This window comes from Montipora foliosa, chromosome 6, assembly GCF_036669935.1.
Source record: "Montipora foliosa isolate CH-2021 chromosome 6, ASM3666993v2, whole genome shotgun sequence".
NCBI classification, from domain to species: Eukaryota; Metazoa; Cnidaria; class Anthozoa; order Scleractinia; family Acroporidae; genus Montipora; species Montipora foliosa.
The window spans coordinates 7,782,504-7,805,192 of record NC_090874.1 but is presented as its reverse complement, the minus strand read 5'-3'; the positions used below and the strand labels follow the sequence as shown (position 1 = coordinate 7,805,192).

Here is a 22,689-nt window from a genome sequence, read left to right as displayed (position 1 = left end):
CAACTTTTTGACATACATCACAACATAAAGTTAATCTTTGGATTACAAAGAGTGGTGAGGTCAGTCTTATAAAACGAGGTCACCAATTTGATTCAAAGAAAGACCAGGCGTAATGTTTTTTGAATGCGTAGCATCAGTTTATGGCTATGTTCAGTTCATTTCACTTTTTCTTTTTCTTTTTTTTTTTTCAACATTTCACTAAGAACGTACCACAAAATTAACAACGGAACTGACAGATGCCTCCGGCGAGGAGAGGCTACGAGGTACAACCTCCTCCGCATACATAGTTGCATACCACGGCTTATATTTTCAGCTTCCTCGTGTTTTCGCCTTAATTTTTTCGCAACGTACGTTATTGTGATTTGGGTTTTTTTTTTCTCTGGGCAGTGAGCCTTCGTAATCTATCAAGCCCCAGTTGCTCGAACTTTGGTCACAATTTACGAAATGGAATATTGCCACTTTCTTGTCCAAGTTTCTTGCAAATCATCCAAAAAAAATGGCTCGATTACCAGCCGCTGTTTCGGGAAATGAGCCAGCGCTCAACTCGAACTCGAGTGAGCGGCGGATATCGAGCCCACCAAAATAACCGAAATAAGCTGGTAGAATAAAATCGATAATTGATGTTATTGAATTTTTCCCAACCTCCTACTGCTATTGCTATTAGTACATTGTGCAGCTTGCTAAATCACTCAAAACAAGCTTTCGACAATGACTTCAAAAGAACTGCGGAACAGGAGACAATGCACCCATTTTTGCGGTCACAGAGAACACTTGAATCACGAAACAAAGGATTACGTCGACATGACAAGGCCAAACGAAAACAGTGATTTTCAAGATGCAGCTTGTTTATTCCGGTTTCAATCGCTCTTTGACCATTGGTGCCCTTTTTTTATCTTTTCAGTCAATTGCTTGCTGCCCAGTTCGTTCCTCAACGCCGTTTTGCACTTGCTTGAATCAGTGCGAATTTTTTGACACGTCCCAACGAACTTCAAGCATTAATCATTACATCATTCACTGTAATAGCTATATTTAAAGTTATCTCTCTTTCACTAGTCCAGAATTAGAAGTAAGGAAGTGTAGTGGTTGAACTAAAAATGTGAATTTACTCAATATAAAAACTCCTCAATGCTGCTGAAAATGACTCAGTAAAGATCCTTTCTTTTTAAGGACGGTGCCTACCAATTAAAGATATTTTTGCCCCGGTGTGTGATTATGCAGGAAATGTAGATCTTAACAAGTGTTATTGAAATCCAAAAAGAAAATTGGGGGTAACCACGCATTTTTCAAAGATAATTCATGAATGATATTTGTAAAAAGCTTTAAAATACAAAGCAATGTATGGCGTTCTTTCTCAAATTAAAGCTTAATTATCTCTCAAAAATGCATGGTTACCCCCAATATTCTTTTTCGATACCAAGAGTACTTACTAAGATCTACTTTCTCCGGATAGTTTTAAACCACGCAAAAATGTCCCTGTATTAGTAAGCATGGGCGATGGGAAATCCAAGTATCTCAGAGATGCGCAGAACGTATGCGCAATAACAATAGTAAGCACCGTCCTTAAGAAAAAGTCAAACTGATTAAAAACACACTGGGGAACTCACTTTTTTGTTCTGAAAGTCTGGATGCTCATACTGAACTAAAAAAAAATAACTTGAAATGTCCTTGGGAACGTGAGCACAACATACGTCACGATTAAGGAATTATCCGGTACGAAAACAAATCCGGATGAATTCGAAGTGCATATACATGGCACAAGACACGAAGTAAAAAAAAATGTGATTATGTTGCGGGAGGCAGCTGTTTCACTACATATGTTTCGGAACTATAGGATTTTCCGAAAAAGTGTTCATGTTTAAACGAAGCCTTTCTTATAGCAAGTGAACTATCATAAAATTATGGAGTAGACATCGCAGATAAAGAAAGAGGAAAGTGACTGAAAAGAGGGCCTGCAACTCATAAATGAAACGTCCAGACTTGCCCTGACTACTGTTAGAAACTGTTATCGATTGCCAAGAAACGTACAAAATTTCTGGCGCCCGTTGTTGAAATTGTGGATAACATTATCCACCGGATAAATCACTATCCTTTGGATAGGGATATAGTTATTAATCCTTGACAAAAAAAATGGGCCAATATTTCAGGCACAAACAGGAGAATGCCTTGCCAATTTCACACGGGTATCAGTTCCTATGAAAGGTATTGAACATTCAAGCTGGAACTACCAGAGGATATTTGAGGAGTTCGCTTGAGTGTCGGAGTCGCTAATTTCCATTTCGTAAACGGTCGTTTCCAATTTTGACGGTCCATGCCAAGCCTAGTAATCAACTGTTAGCGTTAGGTTGCGATGTTTGGAGTGATGTCTCGGGAGCGTAGTGAGTTTGATCGACATTGGCTATACAGCCATTGAACCAAATTCAATATCGTTCATACACTTTTTCAAAGTTAGGGTCCGTACGCACTGGGCAAATTTTTGTTTATTTTGCGAAAAAATCTGTCTTCATTTCCGTTATACTGAAGTGCGCGCCGTGAATTTTTTCTCCCACTAAATGTACCAAACTTCAAAGGCGCAGCAGGACAAATTTTTGTCAGGCATGAAAATTATGGATATTTTACAATTTACACGGGATTATCCAAAGAAAAAGGTTTTAAGTGCGGCCACGATTACCAAATTGAACTGAAATTTGGCGGAGACAATTTTTGTTGAGCTTTTTGGTTGAGTCAAAGAAATTTTGTCAGCTTAGTACGTACGGGGACCGTACGGGCCCTTATTTTTCTATTTTTTTTCCAAAAGCTCTTTTTCTAAGTTTTTTCAAAATTCTAAGTGACATACGCTGCTAATCTAGTCCTCGATAAAGTATTTTTTTTCCTCATTTGCAAACGACGTAAGTGTCGTCCAAATCGTAAAGAACATTTACGAAACGGAAATTTGCGCCGGAAGTCAATTTATTTTGTATACTAAGTTATCGTTAATTTCTTCGTGTTGTAGATCAAGCGAATCAGGCAAAATCATGGGTTCTTCAGTGCAAATGCCTCATCATCAATACAAAATGATAATTTTTACATCTAGCTTTCCCGTATGCACGAAATTTTAGATATCAAACGAGCTAACAAGGTAGTGCAACGAATTAAAATGAGGAGACAGGGCTTTGACCATCGTCTCGTCATTTGACAAAGCCCACCGAGCCGGTGATCATGAGTTTCTCAGTTGGCCACTGCTTCGAGAGACCGGCGAAGGATGATCTTGTGTCCAGTCACGAAAAAGACTCGTCGGAAATCGTACAGCAAATGCATTGCTGAACTTTTGTTTGAGTCTTGAAGAAATCAGGGCTTTCACAGTTTCACTGAAGATCGGGAAGCTTGGAGAACGAAATCGTCATGGCCGCTTGTCCTTGCAATAAAACTTGATGCAACCAGAATAATATAGTTAACAAAAGTTGATCATCAATTTTGTCGTTTTTGAAGGAAAACTTTGATGATAAATGACATTTGCCCGGTTCTACAACGGAGAGTCGTAATCCTTGTAGACAAAATTATTGGCATCCTTTATTCGTCTTGTGGAAAGACTTTTGTAAACATTTATACTTCTTTCATAAAGTCCATCTGGTTTAATGATGGGTATACGAGACGTATTTAGTCCATTTTAAGCGTCTTCCAAACGGATAATTATGATAAAAATGAACATTACTACATTACTACTACTACAACAACAACAACAACTACTACTACAACTGCTACTCCTACTACTACTACTACTACTACTACTACTCCTACTACTACTACTACTACTACTACTACTACTACTACTACTACTACTACTACCACTAACAACAACAACAACAACAACAACAACAACAATAATAATAATAATAATAATAATAATAATAAGACAAGTTGATGGACACTATGAGAGATGAAAAATGGCAAGGAAAGCTACTGAGTGCAAGATATGAGGATCAAGAACTAAAAGTTAAGAGTTGTTTTGCTTGGCTTAATGAGTGGCCAGATTTTCCAATGCATACAGTAGCGGGAATGTTTGAGTTGTATGAACAGCTCTTGCCCACCAAGATCTACTCTAAACACAAGACTCGTGTTACCCCAGAAGGTAATGTGACGTGCAGATTATGCAATAGAGCACCGGAGACAATGGCACATGTGTTAGTGGGCTGCTCAGCACTTGCTCAAAATAAATATCCAGAGAGGCATGCGCATAACGCTGCTCTGAAAGTTATATTATATGAGGTGTTGTATGACCTAAAGTTACTCGAAGATGTTCCACCGTGGTACTCTCCATCGCTACCTAAGCCCGGCACACTATGAATCGAGCCAGGCAGAGGCATATTGGGACATCTCTGTATATGCAGAATACCACGAAGTGAGAGCAAATAGAGTAGATGCCCGGATTGTCGATCATGTAAAGAAGAAGGTCTTGCTGATAGAAATGAGCTGCCCATGGATCGATAATAGAGAAAAGAAGGATGAAGAGAAAACGGCAAAGTATGGTCCCCAACGGTGGGAGTTAAAACAAAGGTATCCAGACTACAAGATTGAAAAGACTAATGCCATCATTGATGTGTTGGGAGGTTGGGGTGAGGAAGTCGAGAGAGACATCTTTGGTATCGTTGGGGATAAAGCATCAAAGGTTCTAAAGAAGATGCAGAGGAGCATCATTTCCAGCTCATTGAACATTGCCAGGACATTTAAAGTTTTGAATTAATGAACTATGAATGAATTGAATGTAGTTGTAGAAATATTATAGGAATTCTAATATCAGTGTAATATTATAGGATTTTTATTTGTTTATTATTATTATTATTATTATTTATTTTTTAAAGTTTTTATTATATATATATATATATATAAATATTTTTTTTTTTTTTTTTCTATTTCTTAAAGTCGATGTAGTTTCTTTGTACCTCCTAGACTCATAGGCTACGCTTTGCGCCCTATGATGTCATTGTAAATAGTGCATACAGATGTTAATAAACTGCCATAATAATAATAATAATAATAATAATAATAATAATAATGGTAATAACAACAATGTGGAATTTGAAAAGTGCTCAGGTAATACCCATAATTGTTGCCGCCCTAGGTGGAGTAACAAGAAAGTTAGGCGATTGTGTTGGGAAACTGAGCATTACACTCCGAGCAGCATTCCTACAAAAGACTGGACTATTAGGAACAGTAAGGACTCTGAGAAAGGTGCTTGATCGTGTGAAACTCTTGGTCATAGTTTATGACCCGTTTTCTCAGTATAGCGGCAAAGATCAGCCTGTGAAGGTGGAAATAACAATAATAATAATAATAATAATAATAATAATAATAATAATAATAATAATAATGATAATGATAATGACGATAATAACGATGGTGTCGATATCGATGACGAAAGATATTAGTGAACACATGTTCATCCAAGTTTGTCTAATACGAGTTTTCTGTGTAGGTAGCGCAGCCCAATGATTAATGCGCGGGATTTCCAAGCCGTACTTATGTTACCGGGTTAAAATCACACTCTGACAAGCAACCGGAGATAAGTTTAACGTACAGTGATAGAAATAATAATAAAATTAATTAAATAATTGTAGTAATAGAAATAACAATAGCAATGGTAATACATTCAGTCATTTGTGTTGAGCGAATTCTTATAGTTGAATAGCGTTTTACAGGGCTAAAAGTGCTACTATGACGTCATCTTGCATACGTCCGTACGTACTGTCCACTCTTCCATGAATGCCAATGTCAGCAGTATCACGTGACAATATCGCGGGTTCAAGTTTAGAGCTCGGCTTTATGTAGTTCGTATGTGTGGACTTAAGAATTCGGAAAGGTTGGTTGAAAAAGGTTTTGAACGATCTATTCATATTTTTATGTCCATCGAAGTCAGAAGCGTAATTAATTACGCATAACAAAATCGCCTTTATTTGTCGTCATGGAGAAATAATAGGTGTTGACACATATAATTAACAAAATTTCAAAAAAATTCTCGGATTCTTCTTTTTTAGTCAAATTTGGTGGAAATATTGCTAACTAACTTTTTGTACCAGAACAATATTTTTGCGAATTCTTGTACATACGGTTATCTTTCTAAAAAGTCCTTGGTTTTTACGCTGGATTTTTTTAAAAGTGAAAAGCCTTTTTTATAACCTTTCAAATGAGATGTTCTAAGCCACATTGCTATAAATAATTAAAACTTAATCCTTTTCACAGGTTTTTGAGGACCCATGTTTTTAGAAGCTATCATCAAATGTCTAGTTAAACATTCCTTTTTAATTAATCAAGCTTCTCATTCAGTATGTCAAAACTCGTGTGTACTTCTTGATCAATAGTTACCACGCAGCTTCGGGTTTCGGTAAATATCCAAAGGGAAAAAACTGATCGCGTAATTCGCATAAATTAAAATTTGAGAATACTTGGGTTGCCAATTAATTGCAACAAAAACTACTCGAGAATAAATTTCAATTGGTGAGCGGTGACAAATTTTTGAATGATGTCTGGCCTGTGCATAATACTTTGAAGATCAGCGCATTTTCAGAAAGACAGATAGAAAATAGGAAAAACAAATCCCAGGCTTGAAAAAGGCCGTCTCCCACAACTGCGATATCGAGTTATCTGGGAACATGTCAATTGTGAGTTCGTACTATATATCGCTTACAAGGGTGAATGAGTGATGATGAGATATATTTCAGACTACGATGGAAGAGTAGTGCAGTGCAATCGCATGGTTGCGGGTCCTTGTAAGTCGTTTCAATCCTGGATTTTCTTTTATTAGTTTCCTACGAAATTGTTTTAGTTTCTCTCCGCTAATATTCGATTTAGGGTAATTTTTTTCGAGTTTAGTTTGCACGTACAAATTGATTATTGGTGTCGCCAATCGGTTGATTATTGGTTAACTGCAGTTAAAAAAAACATTTTCAACAGGCTTTCTGCGATTAATATAACACGACATATTACTTTAAAAAGCTCCGAACATATTTCAAGCGAGCATGTTTTTTCGCGCCAGCAGGATCTTTTCACCATACAATTTGCTTAAACTAGAGCACTACGTTCAAATTCGTGGTTTTCTATCACTTGCGTACGTACTTTTATCTTAAAATAATTTTGTTGGTTAACTGCAGTTAAAAAAAACATTTTCAACAGGCTTTCTGCGATTAATATAACACGACATATTACTTTAAAAAGCTCCGAACATATTTCAAGCGAGCATGTTTTTTCGCGCCAGCAGGAACTTTTCACCATACAATTTGCTTAAACTAGAGCACTACGTTCAAATTCGTGGTTTTCTATCACTTGCGTACGTACTTTTATCTTAAAATAATTTTGTTGTCTTCAGCGCTATTTCAGGCTGTAAAACATAGTTCATACAATTTAATTCAGATGAATGGCCTTCTTTACGTAAAAAGCGACTAATATACCTTTCAGTCGATACCTAAAGTTCGTCCAGTTTGCGGTTGAAGGTTATTTATTTTGTCTTCAAATGGAAGAGAAAACTTAACGACAATATATAACAAGCGTTAAACCTTTGTGGAATCCTTTTTAAGAGCGATACTAAAACAAACAAACAAAAAAGATACTACTATAAAGATAAAACGGAAAACTTACCAGTTGCATAAAAAGATCTGTGCTTTGATTAAGTAGAACTCTGTACTGTAACATGGTTAGAAAGAGTTAGCCTTGATGTTTCTAAGAACACAGAGAATAATGTTGTCAATGTTTTATTTATTTGACAGCACTTACATGGAAACCCAATATATGTTTATTGATGCTTTCAATATGCGAATAAAGCCTATTTTAATTGGTCAGGCAAAATTATGATTTGACATTTTAAAGTCTTTAGGCTTTCTTGGAGGTGTTCAGTGATATTTAAATACAACTACATTAATTTAAGTAACCTCGTATCCAGGCTCTCTCGACGTGAAGCTGGCTTGCATAGGGAGCAATTTTATTTTTACGCATACCTTCTTAGAATCGATATTCGCCGTGGGAGAGATTTTATTTAATTTATATGTTTACATTTAACAATTATTCACTGAAGTGTGGGTGGCTAGTGGTGGATGTTTACCGAGCCGCATGAAGAACGGCAGTGCCTTTTGAAATACTGGTAAATCCAACAGATATTATTCCTTCACTCTTCGATCACTCGTTTGACTGACTTCTCGTTTGTTAAAATAATTACACGCTGCGGATTTGATCCGCCTTCACCAGAATCCGGAGCTTCTTTTTTGTCCCTTTGGTCCTTGCTGCCACAAACAGTTTAATTTAATTGCAAAGAAAGTCTCAAAAGAATCCGGGCTTGTGTGGGATTCAACCTGATTACCGTTTAATGTGTGTTTTAAAATCTCATTCTTTGAAGGTGAGAGTTAAGGTTCACATTGCAACCAAGGGCCGGTTGCTCGAAGCCTGGCTAGCGCTAACCGTTGGTTAAGAGGTATCAAAACCTAGAGCGGTTTCCATGGTATCTAACGCTGGTTGGCGCTAACCATGCTTCGAGCAACTTGGGACAGGTTGACAATTGCTATCTGGTTTATAGGCAGACGCTAGACAGGAATGTCGAGACGTTGGGTGTTTGAATAGTAACTTTTAAAGCTACATTAAAATTTCTCCATTATCTCTCTTTTAGCATCGATCTATGTTTAACAATTTCCTTTTCGGATCCTCGGCATATCTTCTTTAAATCGACGTGGTGACAACAGTCCTATCACCTAGGCAACTTAGAGGAATGAACCAAGATGCCCCGCGCGCGCAGCCTAAATGGAATCGTGACGTCACGATTGCTTGTCGACGTGCGGGGAGCGCAAAATCGTAAAATGAAAACATTTTGTTTTGATTTGCGCTACAATGCGCCTATTACTAATTTTTCCTTTACCACGAATTTTACTTCATACTTAAACTTGTTAAAAGGAATACCCAGCAGAAATGAATTACTAAGGACGCGGGAATATGGCCTCCTTTATGAAGGAGATGAAGGAGAAAATTTTGGTGTCAATTGTAGCATTGACTTATATCACCAGCTTCATTACCGTAGATGGCAAAGGCGTACTTAATGGAGATAACATTACTTTTTCTACACTCCGCCAAGGAAGTAACTATACCTTGAAGAAAAGCAAGAATGACTGGTTTCTGGCCAGTTACGACACCATTGCTGAAGCTGTGGTTTTATCGGTGAATTATTCTCCACCTTATGGTAAGCTTTGTCCCAATGTTTTTTTTCCGAAAGGCGCTGCATGTCTTTTTCCCGTTGTCCTTCTCGGCTGTGAGAAATGACTCATTTTCCTTCTTTAAGTTATTTGAGGTAACTATGCTTACTTTTTGATAAGGAGATAAGCACACTTCAGTTCACTGACTTGTGCAACGCAGAGTTAAAGATCGTGACGGATTCAGTGAACTGTGCAACATACTGTTGAATTTCGACGCACTCTGTCTATCAAGTTTGTAACAAGGTCATTTCCTTTCAGAGAGCTACTTATAAACTCGTCTGAAAGTCTCTTAAAGCGCATAGGAGGACTCGCTTTAATGCCTCTCTAAAATGGTATTTTTTTATTTGTTTCTTTCTCATTTTAACAAATGAGTCTTCCTTGTTCATTTTTTTCGCGCCTGCGTCTGAGTCACATTGCCTTCCGTAAGTTCGAAACATTTATATAACCAGCGTAGATTACAATTGGGGTTAATGCTGGATTTCAACAATTTATTTGAAGTCTTAATTTTCTGGCGTTTAAATTTGTTGTTCCTTTTCAATTATTAAGTGCATACAAACTTTGAAAGCTGCTTTCAGCCGCGAAAAGAGATAAAGCTAACAGTAGGCGTGTAATTACAAATCGGATGTTTGGTTTTAGGGTATTGAACAACTTGACCGCACATCAACTTTGTCCTGAGTTTCACACTACAAACTAATTTGTTCAAACTTGTTAAGGAAGTGAAACCATATAAAAGATCAGAAGTAAAGGGTATTAATATCCTCTTTGACTGGTAGATAAACTGTGTTTTGGTGAAATTCGTCGCTGGTTTAACTTTGTTCTCTTTTGGTACCCGCTTGTTTTTCACAGGTCTTGGAAAAGAGCTCCTTTGTATAAGAGAGAACTTTCTTTAAAGCAACCATTTAAACAGAAAAAAAAAAACAGGCAATTTGTCGCTTCATGACTGATATCTCGCGACGATGAATGTTTATCATTCTTATTTTAAGACCAGTTCTGACTATCCAATACACTGACCAGCAAGGTCATATTTTGTTTTCCTGGCTTTTTCCAGCTAATTAAAACTGATTGATAACTTTGCCATTTTAATGAAAAAAGTGTTATGTTCTCAAGGGGGAAATTCACACAAGAGGAAATGCACACACAAAATGAACAAGAACTGATTATATTGATAAGAGCACAGACAAGAGCACATGGAAATACAAAAGACCGCTGTACAGCGCTGGCTCGTAAGAACTATGTAAATCACTATAACAAAAAGGTCACGCGGGAGAATGCTAACTAAGCCTAGGTTAAACGTTACAACACATAACTTCACCCGCTCGGCTAAAACTACACTAGCTCTAGCACACTTGGACAGGAATCAGGAGTAACTGCGACTATAATTTGGTTGTTTATTTGTTATCATTATTTGAAAGTTAATGCCAAAACTGAGAAAACTCAAAGAGTGAATTGCAAAGCCCGCTAAAAGTTGCAACATGGCTGCGTCCGACAAAACCGAAATCAGGTCCAACAATCGATGAAAAATTTTGGCTCAACGTTGTTCAATATTGGAGTCTAAATGCTCTGATTTATTGACCAAGATTGTTTAAATGAGTTTATTATTCAAATTTCATACACTGTACGAATTCTGATTTTCTGATTGGTTGATTTGTGCCACGTGACACTGAGTTATGACGAAACAACCGCCTTGACGTCATTATCGTGGTGTAATAGCCGTGGTGTAAATTCAATACACCACTGTCTTAACACCATGGCTTCGGGCGACTCGAAGTTTGACGATTTGTCCGAAGCAGACATCGATTCCCTCATTGATGATGCAGTTCCTAAAAACACCAAGAAAGCAACTGCTTGGGAATATCTGTTTTGAAAGGAAAGGTTGCGAATTTTAAATTTTTCATTCACGCTAGTTGTCTGGTTTACCTAGTATATAGTTGTTTCAGTGTAGTGTTTCTTTGTGCAGTGTATTCAATTTGAATAATAAAAATGTTAACGCACTCGTTGCTCGTGAATTATCGGAATTTACCTGCACTCGTTCACTAACAATGAACTCGAAATTTTCAATACCGCACTCGGCGGCCTCGTGCGGTATTGAAATTTCTCGTTCATTGTTAGTGAACTCGTACAGGTAAATCCCGATAATTCACTCGCCGAGTGCGTTAACCTGTAAGTATTCCCTAGCAAAAAGGTTATGTTTTCGTTTATGAACAATTTTCCGTGGGTGCTTCATAATGACGCAATGACGGCCTTGTTGGTTTCATAAAGAATATCTAAATATCTGGCTTCCTAATCGCCCTGTCTTACAGTCAGAGACGGAATTGTTATTTAAGGGCGTAGCTCATCGAGGTCGGGCCGAAGGCGGCTGGCAGACGGTCGGCTAGGCGCTCGGGCTCTGAACACGACCCATGCACGACCTCGGAAGCACAGCATCACAGCCAGATGGAATAAGCTGGGAGTCGATTTTGCTCAGGGAGGAAAACCAGAGTGCCTGGAGAAAAAGTCTCGGAGTAAGATTGAGAGCTACTTAACCTCAGCCCTCATACGAAGATGAGATGCGATCCCAGGTCCGCAGAGGTGGAAGGCAGAAATATTACCACAGGGCCATCCTTACTTGCCGCTTACTAACGGAGTTATCAAGCCAGCTGAGAGCTGTTTTCACTTCATGCAACCCGTTAAGAACGAGGTTCACGCTCTCCGTCTTCGTAGGAAATGAGCTGAGGAACGGGAAACGCTCTCCGTCTTCTTAGAAAATGAACTGAGGAACGGGAAACACTTCAGACTTCTGTACATGTATCGCTTTATCTTTTGTTTTAGTCTGGCTGATATTCTAGTAGAACTTGAAGTCGCAATAGTCCCCAGCTCCCAGCCGGCTTGATATTTCCATTGGTAAAGCAATTGCAACGAAATCACATGGTCATGGGACTCGTGGGATCGAAGCCTGGGGCCAGTTGCTCGAAGCCTTGTTAGCGCAAATCGTTTTCTTAACTGAGGTACAAAAGTATCAAAACCTATAGGTTTGCCTGGCATTTAACTCTGGTTAGCGCTATCCATGCTTCGAGCTACTCGGGCCTGGATTTTTCAAGTTTGCTCGCAGCTGCCTTAGGTGTTGTCTAACTGCTATTATCTTTCTAACTTTCATTTCTCAGTAATGTACTCCGTATTAATTGTAAAAAAAGATCCTGGACATTGCGTTGCTAACGCTTGGATATGATCGCTCAATCTTGGTTATCGGCTCGTATACCGTATGACCTTATATAGAAACTGATTGTGCCGGTTGTTTAGTAATTTGAAACAGGTAAATGGCTGAAGTTAGACGGCCAGTGGCTCAGATGGTTGAGCATGGCAGACTACAGTGTAGGAGGGTCGTGCGTTCGACTCCGGCCGGAACAACACTCAGGGTCTATAAATAACTGAGGAGAAAGGGTTGCCTTTGTAATTACATCCGCAAATCATGGGTTACACCAGGGCGGGTAAGAAACCTTTACCCGCCCTGTCTAGACTCTCTAGTCTTCTCGGATAAGGACTATATACCGTATGCCCCCTCTCAAAACCCTACAACAACAACAACAAGGTTTATTTTTACTGTAACTAGCTAGCTAAATAAACTCTGTCGGACGTTAAAGATCCAAACGCACTATTCGATAAGAGCTGGGCACGGAACTGATTCCGGATGTCGTAGTCTGGTCTAAATTCTATAGGGCCATAAGGGATATAGGTATCTCATTGAATTAAAGTGTTACCTACCTACGCACCTAATTTGAAGAAAAAGAAATTATTGAATTTGCGCTTCATTGATATGAGATTGGTTGTAGCCAACTCTGTGCTATCATCACGCGCTTCCATCTCATACCGTCAACTAACTCGTGCCCATGGAAGAGTTGTTAATTACTGTAGAGTGATCCTTACATTTCAAAATTGTACTGATTTGGTGCATCGTCTATCCCGATTTAAAATGGTAGATAAAGAGTGGATAGAAAGGCTTACGTGTTTGCTGCTAACGTTCTTAAAAGCAAAAAGGTACCAGTAGTAAGGATAGAGAGAGCTTTCATCCGTTCCTTCATTAAGTCATTCCAGTTTTGGCTAATCCAGATCGAAAAAAAAATCGCAGCTGATTACAAATCAACCTCAAAGAGTTTTTCGTCCAGATGTCGGTGTTCTCAAAGACTGATGTCTTCAAGTTAAGCTTAGCTTTCTGATTTAGAGCTATCTGGCGTTAGCCAATTTGATAAAGTTTGCATGTATTCAAAACAGATGCCATCAAGGATGCTATACGAAATTATAACAGGAAAGGAAATTATTCTGTTGGATACATAATAAATGAGGTAAGGCATATCACTATGATTTCAAGTTTTGTCTCTGTGGAGTAAAGGGGGGGGGAGGGGGGGGCGTTGTATTGGTGGGAGTGAAGAGCTTGTAGCAAGAGTGGACATGACGCTGAGAATATTAATCTTGGGGCGAACTCGGCTTTAACGTTCTCAGCGTCATGCGGCATATTGGTCATATCGTGTACGTACTGTTGCGTAGGTGTTTTTTGCTGTTCACACCCTTTCTGGAACGTGATTTGTACTTTGTAAATAAGGTATACAAAACTTTTTTTTCCTAAAGGATTTGAATTGGGTACAACATTGAATTAGCCTGAATCGGTCTATGAAGGATTTTGCCCTCTTAGCGAAATTTCACTAAATCTGCCATTTTTGCCATTGATTGCATTTCTGGACATATCTGTTCTCTAAGACATCGTCTTCTCCCTTGCTTAAGCTCCCTAACAAGCGAAAAGTCGGGAACACACGTAAAAATTCATAATCCAAGTCCTGAATAAGCCAGGCACTAGGGAACGACTGAAAGCTTTTACGGCCGATGGGTTTGTCCTTCTTCTTGTATTTCAGGTAATCACGGAAAATGTACCTATCACAGTTCTCACTTCCATATCGCTAATATGCGCTTTTGTGATACCGCTGGTTGGTATCATATTTGGCTGTTTCCGGTGCAAGGGGAAGTGTGGCGGTGAACTGATCGAGGAGGACCTTGAAACGAATCCGAAGAAAAAGAGGAGACTATTTACAGCTGCGATATCAATTTGCTCAGCGCTCATCATGTGAGTAAACTCACTTGCTCATACTTTGCTCTAGAGTTATCTTAAGAGTTATCTTAGGAATTTTACAATGACCTTAGAAAGGCCTAAGTATCTATAATCATTGAAAATACACCTTGTCAGTTGGAAAGCTCATATTCAGCTGACGGATCCTAATATGATCTGAATAAATTTGAGGACTTACGGTTAAGATGTTTGGTTTGAGCAGGTTCTTGTACATTGGGTAGTGCTCAATTCCCTGGGTATCACCGTGGTGCAATTGATGAATTTCCCTCGGTTCGTTCCTGAATTTAATGGCAAAAAAGACGGCGTTACTTCGGCTTATCTTAGCGGACTCTACCAAATTTCAGATATGTCCAAAAATTCACGTAATTAGATCCACGACAATTTTGGCAGGCATCACGGAGTGTCCCTATTGCTTCTTCTCTCCAACTTAGACATCACTCTCGTCTGGAAATACAATACAATACATACTTAATTGACCCTCTCCCCATAGGGGCTTTTCAGGGCCAATGAAAACACAATTAACGGAACGACGGAACAGGACAACAGCTACAATTGTTGAGAATCCCGACTGGCCGGAGGCAAACCTGAGTTGGCTATTTACAAATGCAGCTGGGAAGTTGAACCAGGGACTACCAGAAACAAATTCAACGAGTGGTCAGAGCGGGCCACTGGGCCTCACTGCCTCCTTTTAGCATTAGCAAATACAGACATTAATCGTCACATAGTAGCCCCTGTAGATAAAAACCTGCGTTTAGCCTCGCCAAAAGATGATATATAGCTAACTTTTACACTTTCCTCATTGCTAGAAATTGGGAGCATTTGCTTATACCTAAAGGGACACTTCGTGTTAGACATCAAAATTGGACGTCCATTAATTACGTGCATTTTGGACTGAACGCTGGACTAGAAGTTGCACCATTAAGTGCTGCATAATAGTAAGAGTGATAAAGAAGACTTACATACTTTCACAATGTAAATTTTGCAGGGTCGCTGCCTTTTCAATCAGCCTTGTCAATGATAAAACGGAGACCGCAATTCCTGAGTTGAATTCCATGTTTATGAGCTCAATTGTGGACATTGCGATTTACGAGGAGAACACTCTCAAGGTACCGCTCTTCATACGGTTTTTTAATAAGCATAACTTTGAGTTCAGGGTTAACTTAGTGCAAGTACAGGCGGAAGTTCGAAACGTTTTCGCCACCTTGGAGGAGGGAGCACCTGTCGACATTTGAGGGTTAAGTTTGGTTGATTGTCGCTCTTGGCCTGTTCTCAAAAGTTTTATGTCCAAGCGCTCCGGCTTCCCTTTCTTTGTTAGGGTGTCTTCAATCAATGTGCCCGCACGAAATATATTTGACGCTTAAACTGCTGATTTCCCTTGAATTTCTTAATGTGACTGGAGATAGCCGGTCCAAGCAGACGTCCTTAGGGATTCGTCACGCGTTCCTCCCCCACGATCGTCTGCTGAAACGAAAAACCACTTCCGTTCACCAGCCGTTTGCCCTCTATTTAAATAAACCAATGAGCATTGACTAATTGTGTTGTAGATAGCCAATCACATGCGGCGAAAGAATGCCATACGAAGCACCTGTTTATCCAAAACTGGAAAACAGTCTGTGATTGGTCCGTAATCTACGAAAGGAAGTGGTTTGTTGTGTGAGCAGACGTTCGTGGGGGAGGAACGCATGACGAAGCCCTAGTACGTCTATGTGGGAGGCTAGATTGGCGAGGACAACTATCAAAACTCATCTTTTTTGCAAAGCTGGGGTTTGTTAAGAAAGAGAGCCGTTCAAGACCACGAGCAGATCTCCAATCACAGTATCAACAACAAAAAAAGCTCGTGTAATTATCAAGAAATATTTTACAGCATTTAACTGCATGACACTTTATTAATGAGTGTTTCATTGCTTTGCTTGTTAGGAACTCTCTGAAGTTACCGGGGAAAATATGAATTTTACCAGCGGGCTGATATTGCAAGAACTGTCATGTAAGTTACTATTTATTGTCTGAAACGACCCACTGATCCCGCAACCTCCACTAGTCTACGTTGTACGTGTTCATATGGGAAGAGCCAGAAAATTGGCGCTAGCCGGGAATTTGGACGCGAGAGAATTGAAGCGGCACCGTTGACCTTCTCGTGCGTCTGAATTTCTTAGCGGGAATTTCTCCTTTCTTGTTCGCACAGATGCTAACACAGAGTAGTCCATAACTTCTTTAGAAAAGTATTTCCAGTTCGTGGAATATACTTAGCTACTTTTTCAGAAGGTCAGACAGTTGTCCTGATTAAACCTAGAAAGGCACTTTTAGTTTTGAGTTAATCTAACGCGGTTATGTTTAAAATGGTGGGCTTGCACTGAGTTGATTTGTTGCTGAAGGTTGTGGCACGCCGTTTGGTAAGCTACATTGCACTCTTTTTTCTTCAAGCATTAATGTAGGGAGAAAAAAAAAGGTATATTGGTTGATCTCATTGCTGGTACTGAAATTTAGGTTTGGATATTATTACTTTCAGATTTACCTGTCAACATATCGACGCCGCTCATACAACAATCTCAACAGAGTGTCGACACACTTCTCAATGATGTCATGGAAATGGGAATAAGTTAGTGTCGATAAATTTATTTTAATAGAACTTAATATAGTCGGTTAAAATGTTATCATGGAAATGACACAAGGAGACCATGACTAGGAACGGCGTTTTTAAGGACCGAGTTATGTTTAAATTGAGTTATAAGTTGATTATAACTCTTGCAAGCCAAATCTCATATAAGAGCTCGCCTAAAAGTAGCTTGATCTGTGAAAATGCCGTTTCATATACCTGTTATTGTAGTTTTAGGCTCCTGGTCATGAATCATAGTGCAATGCTCCAAAATGAAGACTCGGACGAGAAAACGACTTGAGCAGATGTACACACGCGTTGCGGACCTATTTTTAACTTATGTGCTTTTGTGGGCTAATAGGCGTTTTGCAACAAACGATCACATGGTACAAAATCCGCCATGCTGGAGGGCAAGCTCATTATTGTTCCCCCACTGGGACATTAAAACAAAGAGACCTGAACCAGTAAAGCTTGACTTGCTTTTGTTTTAATGTCCCAGTGGGGGAATAATAATGAGCTTGCCCTTCAGCATGGCGGATTTTGTACCATGTGATCGTTTGTTGCAAAAGACCTATTGTTTCTCCTTTCTAACAGAGCTTACAGACCTGAGAGACTCTTTGAGAGATGTCTCAGATACAGTGCTAAGTCTCAGAAGCCTTGGTCAGAAACTTCGTGCTGGCTTGGACGAGGCACGGAACAACTTGACAAAAGCAAAAGAAGATTGTAATAATGACCCACCGTCAGTGGAAGCCGGAGCGTGTGACAAAATACCCGCCTGGGATGATTTACAAGCCGAGGCAGACTTCAATCAGGTAACTGAATTCTACACAGGATTTCAACACGACCAAGTCATTAGCATATATATGGTTTCGAACATGTTGATCAAAACCCTTTCTTTGCAAATGATTTCGCCACGTCTATTGAAAGCTTTCTGCAGATGCCTCTAAGCTTAGGTTTTCTTCAGTTTGAAATATCTTTACACCACTAAAATTCCGTTGTTGACATCCCCAATATTTGTTCATGAAGCGGCAAAACCGGTCACCCAAGGCGCAAAGCCTTATGGGTTTGAGAAGTAGACAATTGTTGCCCAGCGTAAGGAAGTTCAAGTTTTAGTAAACATGCGTACAAAATTGTTATCATCGGTTTTTGTGTAATAGATTTAGTTACAGTCATTCTAATAAAACTGAAGACAACAGGCAACTTTCATGATGGCGTCATTTGACTACAACTAGCAGAATTCAGTTTGTTTTCCTTTTCTTTTTTAAATTTTGTATTCCCGGTGGGGTAAAAATAAGCTACAAGGTCAGACGGGAGCAGATCGTGGGAATTGAAGATTACTTTGTAGCTCAGTCGGTAGAGCAGCAGTGATCTAACCCGAAGGTCGTGGGTTCAATTCCCACCCTGGTCAGAGTTTTTCTCTGTCCTTGAGTTGTCCATCGCCATTAATAGGGCTCACTCTCACATGGTTTACATGGGTAGAAAATAGCACTTCACATCACCCTCTCTTAGTTAACTCTGTTGAACTATAAGTGCTACACGGCCAACGTTTGCATAAACGTAACCCCTTGATTTGAGAGTAAGTTTGAAAACTGATATAACTTTAACACATTTTGCATTCGGCGTTTCAGTTTCGTTTGCACATCCAGTTTCATGTGACTTTAGTGCCTTCATGCACACGGCTTTCATTATAGCAAGCTTCAATTCCGTGTGTCGTACCACTTACCTAATAAGACGAATTTTCACAGTTTCGAGTTGCAATACAAACAGTATTGCGCTACGATCGAAGATGCTCAAACATGCCAACCGCAAGCAGTTTTTCTGATTCCAATTCTGATTCTTGGCATAAACTTTACTGTGAATTTGCAGCACATCTTATTTTAGTGTGACCTTGTCACATATGCCCTTTGGCTTTGGCATCTACAGCTTCCGACAAAATTGTTAGGACGCATCACACCTCCCTTAAAGTGCCCCTGTGACCAAAAAAATCACTTCTTATTTTTCTTTGGACTTCAAAACTATGTTAACCAAGCACTAAGCAATCAAAGTATTAAGCACTGATTTGAAAAAGACACCTGTTTATTTTAACTGGAAGTTTCCTATTTAATGGTCCGCCATTACTAACTTTAAGTTCTTGAGAGAGCTGGTTCGAGGAGGAAATGACCGCAAACTGCTCACTAGTTTAAGAATGCAATGCGTGTGTACGCTGCAGAATTAATATGCAGCACGGGAGTTTTGTTCTTTCAGACTTTTAAACTCGAGTTCTGCACCTTTTATAAGCAGCATTCACACGCTAAAACTTCAAGCTAGTGAGCCTTTGACGTCACTTTTCCCTGGATCCATCCCTCTGAGATCCAATCGGTCAGTTTTGAACGTGGGTAATGGCGAACCGTGAAATCCAAAACTTACACTCAAAGTAAACGGCTTTTGGATAAAAATCAAAGCTCAAAATTTTGCCAGTCAGGTGTTAAGCAAACACACTTTCAAAATCTGAAGAAAAAAAGGAGGTGATTTTTTTTTATTACAGGGGCACTTTAATTTCCCCTGTCATTTGGCTCAAATAATCCGAAAACAAAAAGTATCAAATCTGTATAATTGTGAACTGTCTCAGTCAAATAATTTTATCGGAGGTTGTACTTTGTATCCTTAGAGTGTGTTACGTATGTTTAGAGTTAGAATTTGCTATAAATGTCATCTCGATTGATTGATTGATTGATTGATTGATGAAACCGAACTGATTAGTTTGAACTTCGAAGGCACATGTAATCTTCACAAAAAAGTTCACTTTCATGCGAGGTATAGATCTTTAGATGCAGTAACGATAAGGGAGCCTTCTTTATCCTGCCAGGTTCCAGATGCGGCCGAGGAGTTATCAAACATAGAAGCAATTCTCTCCAAAAACGACTTTGGTGCACAAGCAACTGAGGTGTGGAGAATTTAGTTGTTTTCGGGGACAACAGGGTTTTCGTTGGAGGCCGGAAGGCGGACGTTTCGTCCGATCGTTTTCCATTGCATGTCCGGTACTTTGATGCCAATATTTGAGGGGTTTTATTTTTTATTGTTATTTTTTGGCTTACTTTTTAAAGAGAATTTGACTGAACCCCCGCCTTTCCTGGAAAACTAATTCCTGGGTTCCAGAAACCCTGGGAACAGCGTTTCGGAGAGGGTCGGGTACCTAGGGGGTTCTGGGGGCATGCCCGGGGGGGGGCATGCCCCCAGAACCCCCTAGGTACCCTGCCTTCGGTGCTCGTAAGGTGCCTTGCCTTCCCACAAGTCACGTCCGGTGCTTTCAGAAACAAACACTGTCCGCTACTTTACAGAACTGTCGAAAATCCGGAGACTGTGTTCATGACAAATAGGAAATCTTGAGTGTCGGTTAAACTACGACGCGATCCATTCCTTACCAAAATGTCTGCTTAAAACTCACGGCTAGAAAGCGCTGAAAACTGAGTGTATGAATATCAGTGTTCGCTTCTTGCTGAAAAAAGCATAAAAGTCTGCTAAAGAAGTAAAAACTGCAAGCACAATTCAAATTGAACAACCTTGTAGCAACAAAACCATTGTGCAAAGCCGAAACCAATGATATCTCCATACACACTTAAAATGCCGCGCTGCGCCACTCTAAACTAGATCTGACACATGCAGCACGTCTCTTTTTAGGGAAGGGACACATTCAATTCAATACCCGCTAAAGTTTACGAGGCCACATTCACTGGAACCGAAGGTGAGTTTTAAGTTCAACTCGCAACAAAGGGCATTTTATATTAGAATGAATATAATTTTCCCTTGGCGCAACCCTTAGATGTCGTTTCGCAAATGTGACTTCCCTGTGGCTTTGCAGTTGGCAGGTGCAAAGGAAGGTCTAAGGCCTGGTTGTCACGTGCGACGCACGTGCGATGTGTGCTGCACTACTCTACCAATCGACGGTTATCAAGTCTTCTGGGAGTAGGTCAACCGCAAGTTTAAGTTATCAGTATCCAATAAGAGAAGTCGAGAGGGGAATGAAATGCTTTGTAGAATATGTGAAATTCCCCAGGGCGGGCCGGCCGGGAAGGGTCGTACCTCTTGTTGAACACTATATTTCATTGGCTGTATAGGGTCGTACTTCCTATTGTATTCTGTGCTAAATCCATTGTTATATTTGTTCGTTCTATTGTTCTGTTGGCCAATCCTGAAGCCCGTTCAATGAGGTACGACACGACCCGAAATTTCATCTATTTGATTTGCGGAACTGGACATAGAATGAAAGAATGAAAGAACATTGCATTTAGATAGGCAACTTATGCAGTTGCTAGCAAGCTTGAAAACAATCAAAGCCCCCGGCTGGAGTTGCTCAGCTCCCCATGCTCTCAATGCCAACTGAGCCATCAAGGTCCTGGTTTCGAAAATCTTACGGTCATGATTCCGAATCCCGTTCAAGCATGGATTATTGTTTCAGACTTGCTTGCAAATGCGCATGCGCTGTACATTGCTTTTTTTTTGTATGCTTGCGTCCATTGTGACGTCCATGTTAAGCATCAGTACAGCTCCATTAGGCAATGTTCTCGTATTACACTGTACTTAGTGAGCCGCATGCACAGTGGCAAGCCTTTTCTCTGGTGACGTTGTTGTCATTGTTCACTTGACAATCCTTCATCTTTGCTCGGACTGTGTTCCTGCTGTGAACACTTTCTTGATTGGCGCAGCGCCATTGGTTTGCTATATCGTGCGATTGGTTGATCTCTAGGCCAAAATTTCTTTTTCACCTCAGTTTTATAGCTTTCCCTTACTTTTAGAGTGGACTTTAAGCTTCGATGACGGCAACGCTAGCGAAGTGCAATAATTGCATTTCATTCGCAATGCGCGACGTGGTCGAAAATTTATGCTGCTATTATAGTCCTCGATTTTCTTTTCAGAAACCATTGTGCAGGTGGACTAAATTTCTTTAACACAGCTGCTAATTACATGAATGATGACTGCAATGTTTCAAATTGTAATCAACGATATTTTCCTCTTAATTCTAGAAATAAAAGATTTCACTAAAGAGCTGCAGGATTTTGCTTCCAAGATGGTAGCTTCCTTGGAAAAGGATGCTAATTCGGTAAGTTTTCTTCCATCCACTTCGCTTTTCGGGCGTCAAATTGACGTTTGGCAAGTGACTTGCTCGCACAACATTTTCCGCGCTAAGCGGCGGCTGCAGCTATTGCTTTGACTTACGATTGCATAGTTTCGTTGTCTGCCTTTGTTGTGATTGGCTAACGTGAGCCCCTTGCTCGCGGAGAATCTGTATATATTCCAAAAAGCTGCAAAGTGCTTGGTTGTTATCTTTCAGATTCAAACGGAAATATTGCTTCCGATGAAAGGGGAGGTACAAAGTATCTTTGGAAATGGTGGATTACTCAACAGATACGATAAATACAGGTGAAAATATCACTGGTTTCCGGTTTTTGTAAAGTCCCTCTATCATAATTCTGTTGGAACTAGAAGATTACCGCCGGTATCGGAATGGCTATCCAGCTTTCGGCAAAATCCGACTTTACGACTTCTTGAAAGAATGTAGATAAAGAATTTCTTTGAATCATACCACTTCCCGAAAGCTCGAGAAATTTCGATAAAACCGTGATACAACACACCTCCTAACAACTTTTAATTTTATTGGACCTATATAAGGCACAGCTTTCTTGTGTTGAAAGTATATAAAACAATCTCGAGAGCTGTTGTCATATAAGTGCTTCGTAACTCAATGCATTGGCCAGCCTCGTTCCTTCTCATTCTATCCTTGGGGAACCAACGAAAAAAATCGTTCCATTTTGTTATACGTGAAGATC

General features: G+C 39.7%; 2 protein-coding genes across 2 annotated transcripts in view; one reads left to right on the top strand and one right to left on the bottom strand.

Annotated features, from left to right (window-relative positions):
• LOC138006567 (prominin-1-A-like) overlaps nucleotides 1–7,720 on the bottom strand; it is a 66,286-nt gene extending 58,566 nt beyond the window's left edge. The window contains exon 1 of the mRNA XM_068852979.1: nucleotides 7,606–7,720. The gene's annotated coding sequence lies outside the window, so the exon portion shown is untranslated. The remainder of the gene's footprint in view (nucleotides 1–7,605) is intronic.
• A 1,101-nt stretch (nucleotides 7,721–8,821) lies between these two features.
• LOC138008626 (prominin-1-A-like) overlaps nucleotides 8,822–22,689 on the top strand; it is a 50,678-nt gene continuing 36,810 nt past the window's right edge. Inside the window, exons 1-11 of the mRNA XM_068855944.1 lie at nucleotides 8,822–9,187; nucleotides 13,446–13,516; nucleotides 14,081–14,289; nucleotides 15,278–15,398; nucleotides 16,210–16,276; nucleotides 16,799–16,888; nucleotides 17,480–17,697; nucleotides 19,731–19,808; nucleotides 20,543–20,606; nucleotides 21,886–21,962; nucleotides 22,194–22,282. Of these exons, the coding sequence (XP_068712045.1) occupies nucleotides 8,944–9,187; nucleotides 13,446–13,516; nucleotides 14,081–14,289; nucleotides 15,278–15,398; nucleotides 16,210–16,276; nucleotides 16,799–16,888; nucleotides 17,480–17,697; nucleotides 19,731–19,808; nucleotides 20,543–20,606; nucleotides 21,886–21,962; nucleotides 22,194–22,282 (1,328 nt within the window). The 5' untranslated portion in view covers nucleotides 8,822–8,943. The remainder of the gene's footprint in view (nucleotides 9,188–13,445; nucleotides 13,517–14,080; nucleotides 14,290–15,277; nucleotides 15,399–16,209; nucleotides 16,277–16,798; nucleotides 16,889–17,479; nucleotides 17,698–19,730; nucleotides 19,809–20,542; nucleotides 20,607–21,885; nucleotides 21,963–22,193; nucleotides 22,283–22,689) is intronic.